General features: G+C 39.3%; 1 protein-coding gene across 1 annotated transcript in view; it reads left to right on the forward strand.

The window, feature by feature from the left end:
- LOC133420618 (phospholipid-transporting ATPase ABCA1-like) overlaps positions 1-16,971 on the forward strand; it is a 278,328-nt gene that overhangs the window by 108,745 nt on the left and 152,612 nt on the right. The window contains exons 21-25 of the mRNA XM_061710356.1: positions 1,563-1,702; positions 2,368-2,505; positions 9,333-9,556; positions 11,223-11,298; positions 15,980-16,182. Coding sequence (XP_061566340.1) covers positions 1,563-1,702; positions 2,368-2,505; positions 9,333-9,556; positions 11,223-11,298; positions 15,980-16,182 — 781 coding nt within the window. The remainder of the gene's footprint in view (positions 1-1,562; positions 1,703-2,367; positions 2,506-9,332; positions 9,557-11,222; positions 11,299-15,979; positions 16,183-16,971) is intronic.

Raw genomic sequence — 16,971 nt, forward strand, 5'->3', positions numbered from 1 at the left:
ATTTTTCCCCAATAAAAACATCCTTACTTACATTGAAATAATCTGTACATTATTTTTTGCTAAACACACTTAAATGGTACGATAATAGAGGGATGATTATCTGTTGTTTTGCTTGTTCATTTATCTTTTTTATCCATCCATCCATCCATCCATCCATCCATCCATCCATCCATCCATCCATCCATCCATCCATCCATCCATCCATCCATCCATCCATCCATCCATCCATCCATCCATCGTATTCCTGCCTAATCGTATTAAAGATTAAAGCAGGTTTATTTTTAATGCAATTACAGGACAGTTATATATTATAAGGGATAGTTTGAAACACAAAATATTGTACATTGATCTCAGAAAAATTGCAGACTGTGAAGGAGGGGATGAAGTGAGTTTGTGACCCCACCCTCTAACCCCAGCAGCTGTGAACGGAGAAGTACAGGCATGATTGAAAAGGGAGCTGTTGTACAGTATCTCTGTTTGCGATCATCGCCAAAGCATCGCATAGATGTTTCATTAAGACTTCTGGAATGTGTTACAACTGCTGGAGAAAAAAAAGTTCTTAATTTGTCTCCTTTAAGTGTAATGTCAAACATCATTTAAAACAGACAATGCTCCTACTAACTGGGTTAAATTTGAGAATAGATTATAAATTAAAGCTGCCTTCTTTTAGGAAGAGGCTCCTTTATTCTCTGTGCCTCTCTATACTCCACCTGTTATCCACAATTTAAGTTATTTTGCCTTCCACCCCTTATTGTCGATGAGCATATTGATGTTTCACAATTAACGAGGATATGGTTGTGTGCCAGGCTTTGGGGCAATACTTTTAGACCAGCAGCCCTGCATTTGAAATGCAAAGATGTTTTCAGTTCAGAGCTCGAAGCAGCCGCTCTAAAACTCTAACTGGTTCTAAAACGTATCAAGCTCCTCCTAGTGCAACTGTGTAATTCCAGCTAATGGGGTCTCCGTATTGGCTTATGTTTCTCACCAGGACACTCTCATTCCCTTCTCATTTCTTTTTTCTTTTTTTCTTTTTTTTTTTTTTATATAAAAGACCTTTATTCACTTAGTCTGCTAGATTCTCCTAATAGCGTCATTGCTGGCCATTATTCTGCTTTATTTTACCTTAGTTTCCCCTCTATTTCTCTCTCTCCGCAAACTGATTACCTGAAACTCGACACAAGTCCTACATCATAATTACGGCTGAGCACCTGCAAATTACTTCCATTAATATTAATTCCAGACAGTGAAAACATCTATTTTCAGTAGAGTTAAAATATTCATGCAAACATTACGACACGTAATATTCTCAGCTGTGAGGCAGTCTGGACATCATTATAATTCTTCTAACTGAAGGATGTACTTTTGTTCGCAGGAGTTTAATTATGATGGTCGTGGATCATCTTGCAAAACGCGTCAATGTGACTCTTGGGATATTTCAAAAACTTGAATAGGATTAAATGGCAAACACTTGGATGGCGTTAGGTGGTGTCCTCTTTGGGTCACTCCTGCCTCCTCAGGTGTCGCTGAAACTCTTCATATGTTTTTTTCCCCCACCTTTACAGGCTGACTGTGGAGGAACACATTTATTTCTATGCACGGCTGAAGGGATGCAGTCGCAGCGAGGTTGCATCTCAGATGGACCAGATGATTAAAGATGTTGGTTTACCGCATAAGCGGAAAGATCTTGCCAAAAACCTGTCAGGTGAGTCCTATCGTATGATGACATATTTGGGATCTCAGAGGGTTCTGATTGACATGTTGCAGAGTTGTAAATTTTGTTTTTGATGTATGCATCTATGGGCTCAGCGCCCCCCCCCCAGGAATAAATATTATCTGTAGATTATCCATTCTGTTCAGGATACGCTGCTTCTCTGCCAGCACATGTGCGTGCAGTTGTCTCGCCCATTCTCTGCACCTGCGTGTCACAGGTTGTAATTTATTGTCTGGGGGGCATGAGCAAGTCCTACTTGATAAATTTTCCCCAGTCACGGATTGCTTGTGAGCAAAATCACTGAAATATGACTTTCAAGGTTGATATATGCTGACATTTCCACTACATTAGCACTACATTGGATGCATTTTGAGGAGCCAACTAAGAGAGAGACGGGAATCAGGGTGGGAAGGTGTATCTGCCTCCCGGCCGTTAGTCATTTTACAGCTCGCAAGACGCCATAAAACACAGAAAGATGCATCATGGCATATTTATTCCTTAATCGCTCCCTGATATTGTGTGCATATTACACTTGAAACCTGATGCTGACTAATAGCAGTGAAGGATTTTGCACAGTTGTCAGTTCCTGTACATTTGACCACCAACAGACACATCCGAGCCCTGAAATATTACAGCTGATCTGCTCTGTTTTTCAGGTGGCATGCAAAGAAAGCTGTCCGTGGCTATAGCCTTCGTCGGAGGTTCAAAAATCGTTATCTTAGACGAGCCTACAGCAGGAGTGGACCCGTACGCCCGCAGGGGCATCTGGGAACTACTGTTAAAGTACAAACAAGGTAAGAGTACATTGACTCCACTGAAGGCTTTGAAGCCTCGTCTGAATGTGGAGTTGACTGGAATACTCTGAGAATGTGTTTGATCTGTTTCAAACTGGGAAACTTTCTGAAAGGAGACATGTGATGAAAAAATAGTCTTGGCTTGAGAGCGTGAACTTAGAGGACTTATTGTAACCAGTTGAATAAGAAAATTTCATGAGGTACTCAATTTAAAAAAAAAAAAAAAAAAAAAAAAAAAATCTAAGTCATGATGTTTGACCTCAGATTAAATTATAGCTAGTAGTTGGATTTAACGAGAAGGAAATGCGGATGATTTTTCATCAATCACTTTGTTCATAACAGCATTATTATCTGAATTTGTACTTTGCATGGCACCAATGCAGCCATGTTTTATATAATTTTATACGTGTAATGCAGCTGTTTTTTCCTCATCACATTTCCCTTTTATTCTCGTTATATTGCTTATCTTTATCTTATTCTTTTCTTACAAATTTACTTGGCTATAGAGAGAATTAAAAACTTTTTGAATTTGCAAATTCATGACTTTAATCTCAGGAATCTCGAAAGTCTCTTTCTGGAACTTCTTTTCTTTTTTCCTTAATGCACTGTTATATACAGCATACCCAAGCTTCTCAGGTGAAAACCAACTCATAAACTTTGACATACCTTGTTTGTTTTAAGAGTAATGATAAAAAAAGAAAATTTCACGTTTTCAGGGTTCTGTGACATCACAGACCCAGATCAGAGTTTTCCAGCCTCCCCAGCTTAATCTACAACCAACTTCCCATCACTCTGCAGATGCTGTACCTTGGAAGACATTTGTGCAAAAGTTTCACAACAGTTTTAGATTAAAGGACAATCCCAGAGGGGGGCGGTCTGGAGTGCTTGACTGCACTCCAATCAGCTCAAAGAGGTTTAAACACATTATTCTAAAAGGATGACTTGTCCTGTCTCATTGGCATTTTGATAAAAGTATGTCACAAACATTTTGTTGTGGCCTCTATTAATTGAATCGACTTTTAGGAAGGAAAAAAAAAGTATAATTTGGGACCTTAACAGGAAACCGTTTTGAGAGTTGTTTAATCAATGATATGTCCAAAGTGATCTGGAACAGGACAGTGTTTTAGCCGTGCTGTCAGTCGCAGCCGCTTCTGGATGAGGAGAGTTTGTGAACTGGACACAAACAGATCGAAACGGAAGTGAAGACAAGTAGCTTTTATTGACAGAGTTCCTAATAGTCTGCCGAATTAGTCGCCCCATCGCTCTCTGGCCTCATATATGTTGCAGTTGCCACTGGCCGTAAGCGGAACATGCACATTACAGCAGCACAATCTCTCAACAGATGTCTAAATGTTTAATGTGCGCTGTGTGACATTCCGCCCTCGCTGTGTCATTAGCGTCTCCCTCTCTGTAATCAAGTCCTTTCACTCCAATTGGGAGCCGCAGATAACTCCGTTATAATGAGAACCCCCACATTCTGGCCGGCTGAATGACTCATGTTTTGCTCTTCTCCGACCTTATTTGAGCCAGTGTTGGTAAGGACTGCCATTAAACAAAGAAAAAGGAGAAAGCGACAGGTAGTCTACTTGTATGAAAAGGCTGAAATTGGACTTAATTCCACGTTTTCTCACAGCTAATTACTGTAAATGTGCAGGTTTTTCACACGGACAGATTGACTGCCTCGGCCCAAGTGGGTGTAGTTTTGCTTGAATTGAAAAATAAGCTTATTTACTTACTAGTTCTTCACAGTTTGTCTCAAAGTTGCTTAAGATACAAGGTAACATGAGTGTGTATAATTTGATAGGGAAATGAAACATCCACCGTGTGTTAAAAATGATCTATCTTGACAGAAGTAGCAGGGATTAATTAATATGCTGCGGTGGTGATGCCGGTCTATGATCTTTTTTTTTCATTGAAATTGAGTTTATTGCTTCTTCTATCATATTTTATTTGAAAATTACAGTATACTGTGCAGATTTACAGTAGAAATTAGCAAATTATGAGTTTAATTATTATCCATCAGTGGGAGTTGATGACTATTAAATTGCCCCACTTATTGCATTATAAAAGAGGCCGTGAGGATTATATTAATATAATAGATTTTATTCTACATTTAGCCTTGTGCCCTCAGCCTGGTGAGGATTTGCTGAGCTTTGCATTATTTTATGTGACTTGATTTATAAGAACTGAGAACTTTACAGTTTTCCCAAGCTTTTTCTGAAGTGCTGAAAGTCATGCTCTCTGCATTTTGTTTCATTTTAACGTCAGTAGTCACATAAAAGTTAAACTTTTTAATGAAGATGAAGAAGGTGAAACAATCAGTACGTCAGATATACCATACTAAACATAGACATATACGTATCTGCGCAGCACTAAGCAACCAAACACCGCTGCATTGCATTGTGGGAAGTTTCTGCTTAGCTACGGTGCATCCGGAATGCCATACTAAACAGTGTATACTAAAAAGTATACTTTAATTTGGCACACTTTTGAGTAAATATCAGTAGTATGCATTAATTGGGACGTACTACTCAGAGCCACATGGCACTTCCTGCCGTTGAGAGGGGGAGTTGTTACCATGGTAACAACTCCTGTCACAGCAGCAGTAGCAGCACCGCTCCGCTCTTTCCCGTTTATCCTGGCCCAAACAAGATGACATTATATAATATTATTATATACGAATATTATAATATTATTATATAATAATATTATTATACTTAGTATTGTACTAATGACATATAAGTATCACTTAGCAACCAAATACAGCTGCATTGCATTGTGGGAAGTTTCTGCTTAGCTAGTATCCATCAATCCACACTAATAAATTTCTCCGGAATGAGTATGGATAGTACATACTATTGTGTACGTACTAATGTTTGGGACGCACTAAAAAATCTCACATACTGTTTTTGCTACTCATTAGGGTGGAAGTATGGGATTTCGGACGCAGCCATACTTTTTATAAAAAGCTAAACACGCTAATTGGACCAAACCTTAGTGACCCAGAGGTTTCTGAAGAGTGGGTTTGAGGCCCATTTTCATTCAGTTGGAGCATGCTCACTTCACCTCAGTTACCACATGCTGCATATTTTAACTTATTTCACGCTAATCTGTGATGCTAACCAACATTTGGTTACATTAATTCTCACTAATTTGTCTAAACAACCTCACTTCAGGTGTCATTATCATAAAGTCATGACGAATGAAAACTCAAAATAAAGGCTGGTGGAAGTGCCAGAGCTCTGGCAGAGGTTCCAGAGGTTCCAGAGGTTCCACAGCTGCCGCTGCTGGGCTGATGGCTAAGCTTAGCCTCCGTCTCGCTATGGGGCACACTGCCAGAGCAGTAGTGACCAGCAATGACCGGACTGTAGTCGTCTCTGGGCTTTACCCCTCCTGCCAAGGCCACTTTGGCTGCTGAGGCTGCTTCCTGGCTGCTCCACGCGGGCCACCTTTACCTGGACTCTGCCAGACTGACTTAGAACCACTGGTAGTTCTGGGTTTTATGGCACAACATGCCATATTACCTTTACAATAGGACTGATTGTTTTCCTTAATTCAGCAGCACAGTGGTTTAGTGGCTAGCACTGTTGTCTCACAGCAAGACGGTTCCTGCTGCGACTCACAGGCTACAGCATCTTTTTTTTTAAAGATTTTTTGTGGCTCATGGCCTTTACTTTGAAAGTGCCTAGACAGGAAACTAACAGAGAGGGGGAAATACATGCCGTAAAAAGTGATAGGCCAGGATTCAAACCCACCCGGGGGCCCCGGCAGAAATCTTTCTGTGTGGAGTTTACATGTTCACCTCATGCTTGCGTGGGTTTTCTCCGGATATCCTGGCTTCCTCCCACAGTCCACAAATGTATGTCAGGTTGATTGATGATTCTAAATTGCTTGTAGGTGTGAGTGGGTATGGTTGTTGGTCTTTATGCGTGGCCCTGAGATGGAATGGTGACCTGTCCAGGGTTTACCCCTGCCTTTCACCCGTAATGTGCTTTACCCAGTAAAGCATTAAGCTGGTATAGAAAATGGATGAAATGGATCAATTTCAACAAAAAAAGTATTCATTTTAGACCTAAAAAGATGTCAGTGAGCCATTTGACACCACAAAAAACACCATTCAAAAAATAATATGCATAAAAAACCCCAATTATGCATTAATTCATACATCACCTGATGAGGTATGTGTACCCTCATCTTGCATGTGAAATTTAGCAATGAGGAACAAAAGCGTGGCAGGAGAGTAAACCTGCCACTTTTGAGATCATTAAGTATTGTCACAGTTATGTGAAAAATAAAATAATTATGGAAAATCTGTGGCCCTGTGATGGACTGGCGACCTGTCCAGGCTGTACTCCTGGATATAAGCCGGTATAGATAATGCATGGATAGATGGCTGGATGGGAAAGCAATGTAATGAAAGACTTATGGCATATGAGAAAAATGAAATATTTGACAAGAAATAATGAATATTTCATCAAAACTTGAAAAGACTGCCTGGTCATAGGTTGTATTAAGATGTCTGCTCCAATACTTTGAGTAAAAACTTTCCTGAATGTATCAAATTCAAGTGATATCTTTGTAAGAGCCCTGCTCACTGCATATGCTCAGGGTGGCAGCATGTATTTTTATACTATACATTATGCATTTCTTCCAGGAATACAAATTAATGTAGGGTTGAAGTCAATGTTGCAGTACAAATGGAGGAAAAATTTATGATTTTTTCTTCCTTTTCTTGTATATGATGCTACAGATCTCAGAGGGAAAAACAAACAAAAAAAACCCTCCACTATGAAAACTTTAGCAGACAAAATGCAAATGTTTTAAAAGTTGAGCCTGTTCAATAAGGCAAAATGTGGAGAAGAGGACAGGAGAAAAATCCAAGCATATTATGTGGAACGCCACATAATATTAAATACTATACACAAACAGGAAAGTAGTTTTCCCAGCAATTTAACCTTTCGCAAATAGTTACAGACTCTTAAGAATAACTACACTGTCTGACTCTCAACTGCGCTGGAGAACGGATTGCATTCAAGTGTTATTTCAGACCATTTCCTTCAACTCTTGCAGCGAACACAGGGCCATCTGTTTGTTATAACTCACTGGACAAGTTGTAAATGATGTCGGGATAATTCTAAAATTTATTGATCTGAAGTGATTGCCACTAACAGAAGTTAATGCAGTTTGGCTCAATAATTCATCAGATGGCCAATGTTCGTAATATCTGTCCAGCCTTTCCCAGCGCTGTGAAATCCATTTCTATCAACATGATTTAGAGGGGTGGAAGCTAAATAGCAGAACCCAGTTTTCCAGCTCCACATTGGTGCACGCCATTGCGAGTACTAGCAATTTACCTGAACACACCCAACTCCATTTGATGTATTACTTTGTGCTGTAATGCGCCACAACACACTATAAATCAGAAAACCTTTGTGGACCATCTGCAGTCCAAACACATTTATATTTCTTCCAACTCACTTCTTTTGTTTTTTTTTTAAACACACAAGAAATCCTGTGAAAATGATCTCTGAAGTTTGAGGATCCATGAAGTGAAATGAGCTGGTGCAGTGAAAATAAACCTGGAGTAATCTCCTCAACCCTGCCCCTAGCACGAGCGCCCCAAAAGACTGAGGTGTGCGCTTTCAAGCGACTTGCACATTTTATTCGAGTTCATATAGAGATCTGCACTTGTTAGGCACAACATGGGGCGGGGATCCTTTCCTGAGAAGCTGCTCAGCTGCTGGAAGGGCAAAACTGGAGGTAAGAGGAAGGAGACTGGAAACAGTTGGACAAGCAAAGTAGCTGCATCGGGCCGCGTTAAATGACCTCTGAGCGCGTCCTTGTCCCTGGGATAATGTGACCTATGAGGACACAGATTTAACTGTCGACAAAAATAGCCGCGCTCAGCACGGCACCTGACCCTGAAAATAAATACCCACCAATTCTGCAAAGAAAGGGCAAAAACATCATGTTTGTTCAAGATTTTATCATCTGCCACCTTGCACGTGCTTGAATCTCTCATATTTCTGTTGGTGCTGTAGGAAAAAAGGGCACAAATGCATTTCAATGCTACTAATTATAGAGTATTCAATGCCGAAAATCCATTTTACTGTAGTCTCTGAGCCCTTTTACCAAGAAAAGTACTAAATAAGAACAATCCACTTGAGAAAACACATTCTTTTCAAAGTTATTAGCAGCTTTCTGTTATTATAATCAAGGTGATAGGTTAAATGTCCCCTCCCAACCCCGTTAAAAACATGACTGGATCAAACATAATCCAGTCCTTTGTGGCGCAGCTTTCATGCAGACTGCAGACCATGCTGTGACTTCATTACAGATCCAGACGCTCCTTTTCCTGCTTTCTGGGGTGTGTGATAATTATTCTGTGTAATCTGATACAGCGTGATAAAAGAGAATTAAAACACCTGTGAGTAATCCTGCCGTGCAAGCTGTATTAGTGGTTGCACTTGCACGCGAGACCTCTTGAATCAAAGGAATCGCATGCGGCCCGTAGAAACCCTGCGAAGCAGGCTCTGGATGCCTCACGTCATTGTTTTTGAGATGCATTTTGCTCCAGATTCACTCCCACACACTCATCCCCAGTCTGCTTTGTTGCCATGCTGATAAGCATGAATAAAAGGCACAGTGGACTCAGAGCTTAGAAGATAAGTGACTGACATGCAGAGGCAGGTCGTGTTATTGGTTTATTCCAACGAGTAGGTTGGAGTTTTATGTGACTTCCATGAAGCAGTCACAACTGTTGGAATAATCAAAAATACATCTGTTGACCTTTGCGTCTATTAAATATTCATGCTCCCTCTCCTCAGGTCGCACCATCATTTTGTCCACACACCACATGGACGAGGCAGACATCTTAGGCGACCGCATCGCCATCATCTCCCACGGCAAGATGCGTTGCTGCGGCTCCTCGCTCTTCCTGAAGAAATGTTTTGGGAGCGGCTACTATCTTACTCTGGTCAGAGATGGGACCAAAAAGATGATGGCTCAGAGGAATGGTATGATACGCAGTCAGGCCAAAGACAAACAACCGGTAAGAGAATGGGACTTGTAACTTTGCTCTTTCAACTTTTATGATGCTCTAGCGCCAGGTTTGTGTTTTTCTTTAGCAGAAGGCCTGTGTATTACTATTCCACACAGTCCTTCATCACTATCATCCACTCACACAGCAGACCTCTGTCTCATCTGTTATTGGCCCCGTGCTTCCCAATTAGTTTTCAAATAGAAAATAAACTCAAATCCAAGGGCTTGTTTGTTTTGATAAAGCAACAGTTTAATTCAGTTTACTTCTAATTCAGTTTATCCAAATAGTGCCATTCACAACAAAGGTCATCTCAAGGCACTTTACACAGAAGGTAAACACGTTCAGTGCAATACAATAAAATGCAGTGTCATAATCCAATGCTATTCCAATTTATTCAGTTTTTAATTCACAAAACAACAAATATTGCATCAAATGTTTATTTCAGTCTTGAGCGTGTATTAGTCGACAGTGGGAATGAAAAACTGTCCCACAGGAGAACCCGGCTCATCAAGGGCAGCTATATGTTAGAAGCAGTTTGGTGGGCGGTTACGATGACATCCTGTTTTGCAGTAAAAATGTGTTAACCAAAGATGTTAATTAGCAATTCTGTAGTCATCTTGTTTGTCTTGAAGAATGGTTCTCGGACATTTTTGCATGAGTCATAAAGCCCACCCCCTGCCCCGTTGAGATTGGATCGGTACGTTCCATACCGATGGAAATGGCGGGGAACGGGGCGGATGCCAGACCTAATTCACGAAAGAAATTTCTTGAATGTGAATGTGCGTGATTGGCCAGATTGGAAAAGAGTTGCCAACAAACTCAGTGAGATGTATTATCCAATTCTGCTCCTTTGCTCAGCAGTTTTAGCATCTTTTAGCTGAAATGTACAGTATGTTTACCATCAGCACCCCCACATAAGAATATTCTCAACTACAAAGACTGTACATGAAAATATAATTGTTTAAATTATTATCAACTTTCATTCTACTGCAGTTAATCTTTTTTAAAATTATTTTCCTGATTTTTCATCAATTTTTCCAAGATTTCTTTAATCAAAACATATTTTTTTTGGAAAAACAAAACAAAAAGCGATTCATGCTGCTAATTCTTTTTATAGATATATCATTTACCATCATTTTATTCTTTCTTTCATTCTTTATATTTAAACTGTTTTTCTTGTGGCAAGAAGGAGGAGAGCTATTAGCATTTGTCTACAGGCTCTTTAAGGTGAACGGAGTAATTTGTTTAAAATAAATACACATACAAGCACCTTCATAGGCCAGGAAAAGTCATAATTCCTTTCCTAAATGCAACTTTTTGCATAGAAAGCTGGAAAAAGTGAGGATAATCTTAATTTCATTCCTAATATATTGTAAATAAATGCTACAAGGGGTCTTTTGAAAATACATTCAGCCAGTTGAGATTTAATCATTAACTCCACTTTTGTGTTTTGTGTCAGGCTAAAAAAAAAAAGGAAATTGTGGCCACTTGCTCCATCACAGGTTGACCGTGTTATCTGTTGACGCATGCACGCATGCAGCTTTATTTAAAGCAATTAAATAGAAACTCGTGGATGCCCGTTATCTGATTAATGTTTGACAGGCGTTGTCAAGGAGGCAGTATTCATCATTCTAAGTGGTATGATGAACCTTTCTAATCCAATTCTGATTAACAGGAGACAGGCCGTCCTTCCAGAAGCGGCGCAGACGATGGCATCGCCAGTAAAACCTGCGACAGCTCTGACACAACAGGTACAAATGTTATATTAGTTCCTGAGTACCTGAATTCATTTTATGATTAGCATGAACCAATGTCATGTTTTTATATATTTCAAATGCCGAAATTATAACAGCACACACAAACCGGGGCAATTATTAGCCTCTACACACTCAGGTTTACTAAACTGGACAAATTATGGTGTGGTTGTAAATCAGACATGATGTCAATGCCAGTGTTCACTTCTGTATATTTCAATACTGACCAAAGGAACCAACCAAGAGCAGTACAGATTAACACAGCTTCACAATGGTTAATTATTAAAAACAAATATAATTCTAAATAAAAAAAATAAATCTAATTGGCTGTGTCAAAAATATCCCCTTTCCAACGATAATAGTGCATTCATGCAGCGAGTTCAAGGTACAGTAGGTTCTGAGTGGTGGACAATGAGTCCTTGAGAATTTAGGTCCATCACCAATCTGCACTGAAATTCAGGCTTTTAGTTTTTAATTTTTCAAATGACACTATACAAGCTTGCAGTAAAATTGCATTACTGGTTCATAACTGGTGCATTACTAGTGCATTACTGGTTCATTACTAGAGCATTACAAGTGGAGTACAGGTGCGTTAAAGGAGCATGAGGCAGGATTGAGGCAGGATTTATGAAAAAAATGTGTATACATTTTAAGTTTTCTAGTAATAATGTCAGATGAAGCGTTCCAAACCCAAAAGAATGAGCCCTCTAGTATATCTCTCCGTTGCCTTGAACAGGCTGTGTGCTGCAAAATGTGCTGCAATTCTGGACCGGAATTTCCCGCGCTGTCCTGCGGATGTGACGTCACATGACGCTGCATGCGCGTTCTCCCCGTTCTCCCGTGCCGGCTTCGCTGTTGGCTGCAGTACCCCCGATGGCCCTCGTGGCGCTAATGAGTCTCATTTCTTAAAGGAGCCTCATGCTCCTTTAATAGAGCATTTCTGATGTGTTACTAGAATGTTACTGGTGCATCACTGGTGTGTTAGTAGAGCGTTACTACTGCACTACTGGTGCATTACTTGAGTGTTACTTGTGCACTAGTAGTGCATTAATGGTGCATTACTGCAGTGTTACTAGAGCATTACTGGTTCATTATTAGTGCATTACTAGAGCGTTACTAGTGCATTACTGTTGCATTACTGGTTCATTGCTGGAGCGTTTCTAGTGCATTACTGGTTCATTACTAGTGCATTACTACAGCGTTACAAGTGCATTACAGGTGTGTTAGTAGAGCGTTACTACTGCATTACTGGTGCATTACTTGTGCGCTAGCACCCACATTAATGGTTCATTGCTGCAGCATTACTAGTGCGTTGTTAGAACGTTACTGGTGCGTTTCTAGTGCATTACTAAAGCGTTACCAGTGCATTACTGGTAAATTACTGGTGCATTACTGGAGCGTTTCTAGGGCATTACTGGTGTGTTACAAGAGCGTTACTGGTGCGTTACTAGAATGTAACTGGTGCGTTACTAGACCATTACTTGAGTCTTAGTAGTACATTACTGGTGCATTACTTGTGCGTTACTAGTGCATTACTGGTAAATTACTGGTTCATTTCTGGAGTGTTTCTAGTTCTTTACTAGTGCATTACTGGTGCGTTAATAGAGTTTCTGGTGTTGTCTTAGAAGCTTTATTGATCGCAGAGTTACTGAGGGCAGGGTTCCAGCCTGTGTTTTGGTCTCGTTCAGTCCCTCCACTGAGAATAACAGTTGGTTATTTAAGTAAGGCAGAACAAGTCTTTTGAAATGCTACCTTTTTAAACATGTAAATACGTCTAAAAATTGTCAATATTTTCATTAAAATTACATAAAGATTTTTTTTTTACGTTCTTCAGCCTCTTAGATCTGTGAGCTGCAACGGACAAACGACTCCATGCTTGTTAATCTGCAACTGATTGCTGATTATTTGACATATTTCTATAGAAAAACAAATAACTGGGATGAAAGTCCCTAATATACTTTTTTTTTTTTTTTTTTTTTTTTTACAGATAAAAGGTATAGAAAATAACAAAAGATGGAGTACACTCTCTAAAAGTAATCAAATATTCCTTCAGATAAAACTGAAACAGTCTTCGGTGCCTCTGTAAGTAATCAAACAGTGTAAAATGTCTGAGGCCGTGTCTGTTTAATTCTAAAAGCCAGCAAGAACTATATTCCTTTTTATTGTCCTGGTATGTTCAAAAATATAATAATAAATTAGTCACTAATTGGTGGAGGGCCACCAAAATGACCTGTGATCACCAGAGCCGCCTTCCCCGAAGCATAAACAAGTGCTGTACATAAGGACCTCATTTTATGCAACAAATGTGGCACATTTTTTCCCACCAGTCACTGACATAAATAGTGGCGAGGCTCTCAAGCCATCACTCTTGACACCTGCTCGCACAACATGTATTGAGATGCGGGGGTAAGAGGAGAGGAGAGAAAGGACATCTCCGATCTGACATATGCGTTCCCGCATGTATTGCTGCTGTGATTGACAATCAGCAGCTGACAATTCACTGCACAGAACAATTTCTTTGAATCAGGTGCAAGTAGGGAAATAAGAAAATAATACCAGAAGATGTTTGGGTTTTACTCATATTGTTTCAGACACTACAGAGCATACAAATGCAATCTACAAACAGATGAAAAAGCCCCAAAAATAATGGAAAAGTCAGAGGTCAGACAACATACAGAACAAAACAAGAAAAAAATAAAGAGCCCAAATGTTGTGAAGCCCCTGAGAACTGCAAAGTGCTGCAGACTCAGGTGGCAATGCTTGGCTGATAATTCTTGGTAATTCATGTCACGGACACTTAAAAAAAAGAAAAGAAAAAAAAGTCGTGATCCATTGTACATGATAAAATATTTTGAAGCCAACTTAAGAGTAGAAGTACTTGAAGGGATATTCGCGAGTAAAATCAAGCCTATCCTATTATTACATAGTAATGAGATTAAAATGTCATTGAAAACAGGAATCAAATCAGTTTTGAGTTTGAATGGGATGTATGTTTGCAGTGTGTTTATTAATGTTAGCCCAGAGGGGAAGTTGCAAACATTGCCATAAATCTTAAAGTGCTGATCCATGTTCGATGGAAGCGGTGGCTGTGAACTCTCCTCCTTTTGCATTTATCAATACACAGACTTGCACAGACTTCTAACAATGAACCACAGAACAGGACACTCCTTTACAAAAAGTCCTAATTATGCACTTTTATTTACACATACAGAATGAAAATGACCTTGGTTTGTTAGTAGGAACCCTGTCCACATTATCACATAATTGAAATTACATTTCTGAGTTTTGTTAGAAGATTAAATTTATTCTGACGTTGCAACTTGCCCTCTGGGATAACATTAATAAACATTATACAGCAATATGTATATTTCAATATAAATTAAAGTACATCGATTAATATCTTTTTGATCCCAAATTAAAGTTGACACTCATCAGCATTTAATAAAAGACCTAAGATTATTCCTTTAAGGTGTGTTGTAAATGCCTTACATTTACAGAGTGGGGGTGGGACCAAAGTCACTTCTGCTTATGGCTTCAAAATGCTCGGCAGTGGCCCTGGCTGTACATCATTGTTCGCATGACCGTATTAACAAAGCATTGCATCGCCAGCAGTGGTGGCGCCATTGGGTTTTAATTATCGGTTAAAGCTAACAATCTCAACCTTTCACCCAAATATATTTTGTGCCAACCACATCTTATATTAGATTATTTTTTACGTCAGCATATTTAAGCTATTAGACTTGATAATGTTCAATAACATGACTTTTTTTTAATCTCCATTTGCCTTTATTTCATCACACTTAAGGGTTGATTAAAATTCTAATTATGACCTCCCCACCACCCTTCCCCACACACCCCCTGCCTCCCCCCAAACATTTCACAGTACACAGAAATGGAGGAAAAACATCAGAACTAGACAGATATTGCCCATCTACATGTTATGATGCTGATTATTTAACTTGTTTTGATCATTCTTAGCCTTGATCACATAAACACAACTACCCATGTGAAACACGACCACAAAAAAATTCTCAGGCGGAATAAATCTGAATAAAATGTGCTCCTTCCTTCAAAATGAGTATACCTGCGAGAGTTAAGCTAGAAGGAGCCATAAAAGTAATAATATTTCTGCGTGTGACAGCACATTATTCTTTATTAATTCTGAACAAGCAGACAGTAACACACACACACATTTCCCCAAATAATTCTATCTGAGGTGTAAAACAGATTAATTTACTTCTTCATAAAGCGCCAAGCCACTGGTTGTTAAGCTTCAGTAATTATGTATGAGAGGTTCTGGATCAATAATGGATGTGTTGTGTTCTGCAACACTGTGCGGATTGATTCTCACTAAGCCTGTGCTTCAGGATGAATGAGGCAGAGGAGTCATGTCTACTGAGCTGCAGAGTTTTTTAAATGTCACATCTTCAGGTGTGTAGTGATCCCGATATGTTAGTGTTCCTTAGAAGATTTGATTGAGTTTGAAACCTGATGTCCTTTTAAATATTGCATTTCATTGCGACAAATCCCCGCGACTGTTCCTGACCTCTCTGGCTGTTGTGCCGCTCTGAAAATGAAATCTATTAAAAAGGAAGAATAGTAAACAAGAAAAGGGTTGTTTTTTTTTTCTTTTCTGAAAAAGTTTGAGTAATTTTACAGCTTTTTTTTCTTCAAACAGATTTAAACTCTTTGACTGAACTTGTGGAGTGCCATGTCCCTGAGGCGATCTTCTTGGAGAGCATCGGTCAGGAGATCACTTACATCCTGCCCTATGGAGGAGCCAGAGATGGGACCTTTGCTACGCTCTTTCAGAAGCTTGACCTGGTCATGGCTGACCTCGGCCTGACCAGCTATGGTATCTCTGACACCACGCTGGAGGAGGTGAGCTGGCCATGCTGCTCACAGTAAAGCAAAAGAAACAAATGTACACAAATAACCATTTACAGCATACAAAACAACAACAGATGCTTTTTCTTCTCTGTGTTTCCACATAATTCATTTTTTTCCCCGCTGGAACTGAATTTCATCTTTCTTACATAAATTTGAAAAAAACAACAACATTGAGCCCTTTCACCTGCACCTTTTAGGGCTTTCCAGCTTCTCATGTACTTAGGAACTTAGACATCTCTTGGCACACATGATAAAATGTCAGTAAGAAAAACCTTCAGTGTTCATCAAACACGTTTAGGCTATGTGGTAAAGAAGCTGCAACATGCTTCACATTGATCTATCAGATTTTTACTTCTGTCATGTTGACAATCAAAGCACGGACTGACTCATTTTTAGTGCTTAATGTATTTTCTATAACCTTGTGTGGTCAGGTTCAATAATGTTACACACTACAAAAAGCCAATTCTAAGAAAGACAAAAAACAATCCTGGTGTCAAGAAAATCAAAAGGGTATTTTAGACTATTCTGCGAGTTTTAAGAATTCTAGCCAAGAAAATATTTCTTTCCCTTTTGGCAAAAATATTTTTTGCTTAAAATATGTTATGCAGTTATGGAATATTAGGCTTAATTTTATAGGGGCTGTTTTGGCTGTGCAACCTTGTACGCTAACCTTGATGCAACTAACCAACCTTTATATTCTCCAGATATATGACTTCTATTTTCATCAGTTACTCATTTTGCATATTTCAGAAGATTAAATCATGTATACGTCATGAATGT

The sequence above is a fragment of the Cololabis saira genome, chromosome 20 (genome assembly GCF_033807715.1).
Source record: "Cololabis saira isolate AMF1-May2022 chromosome 20, fColSai1.1, whole genome shotgun sequence".
Classification (NCBI taxonomy): Eukaryota; Metazoa; Chordata; class Actinopteri; order Beloniformes; family Belonidae; genus Cololabis; species Cololabis saira.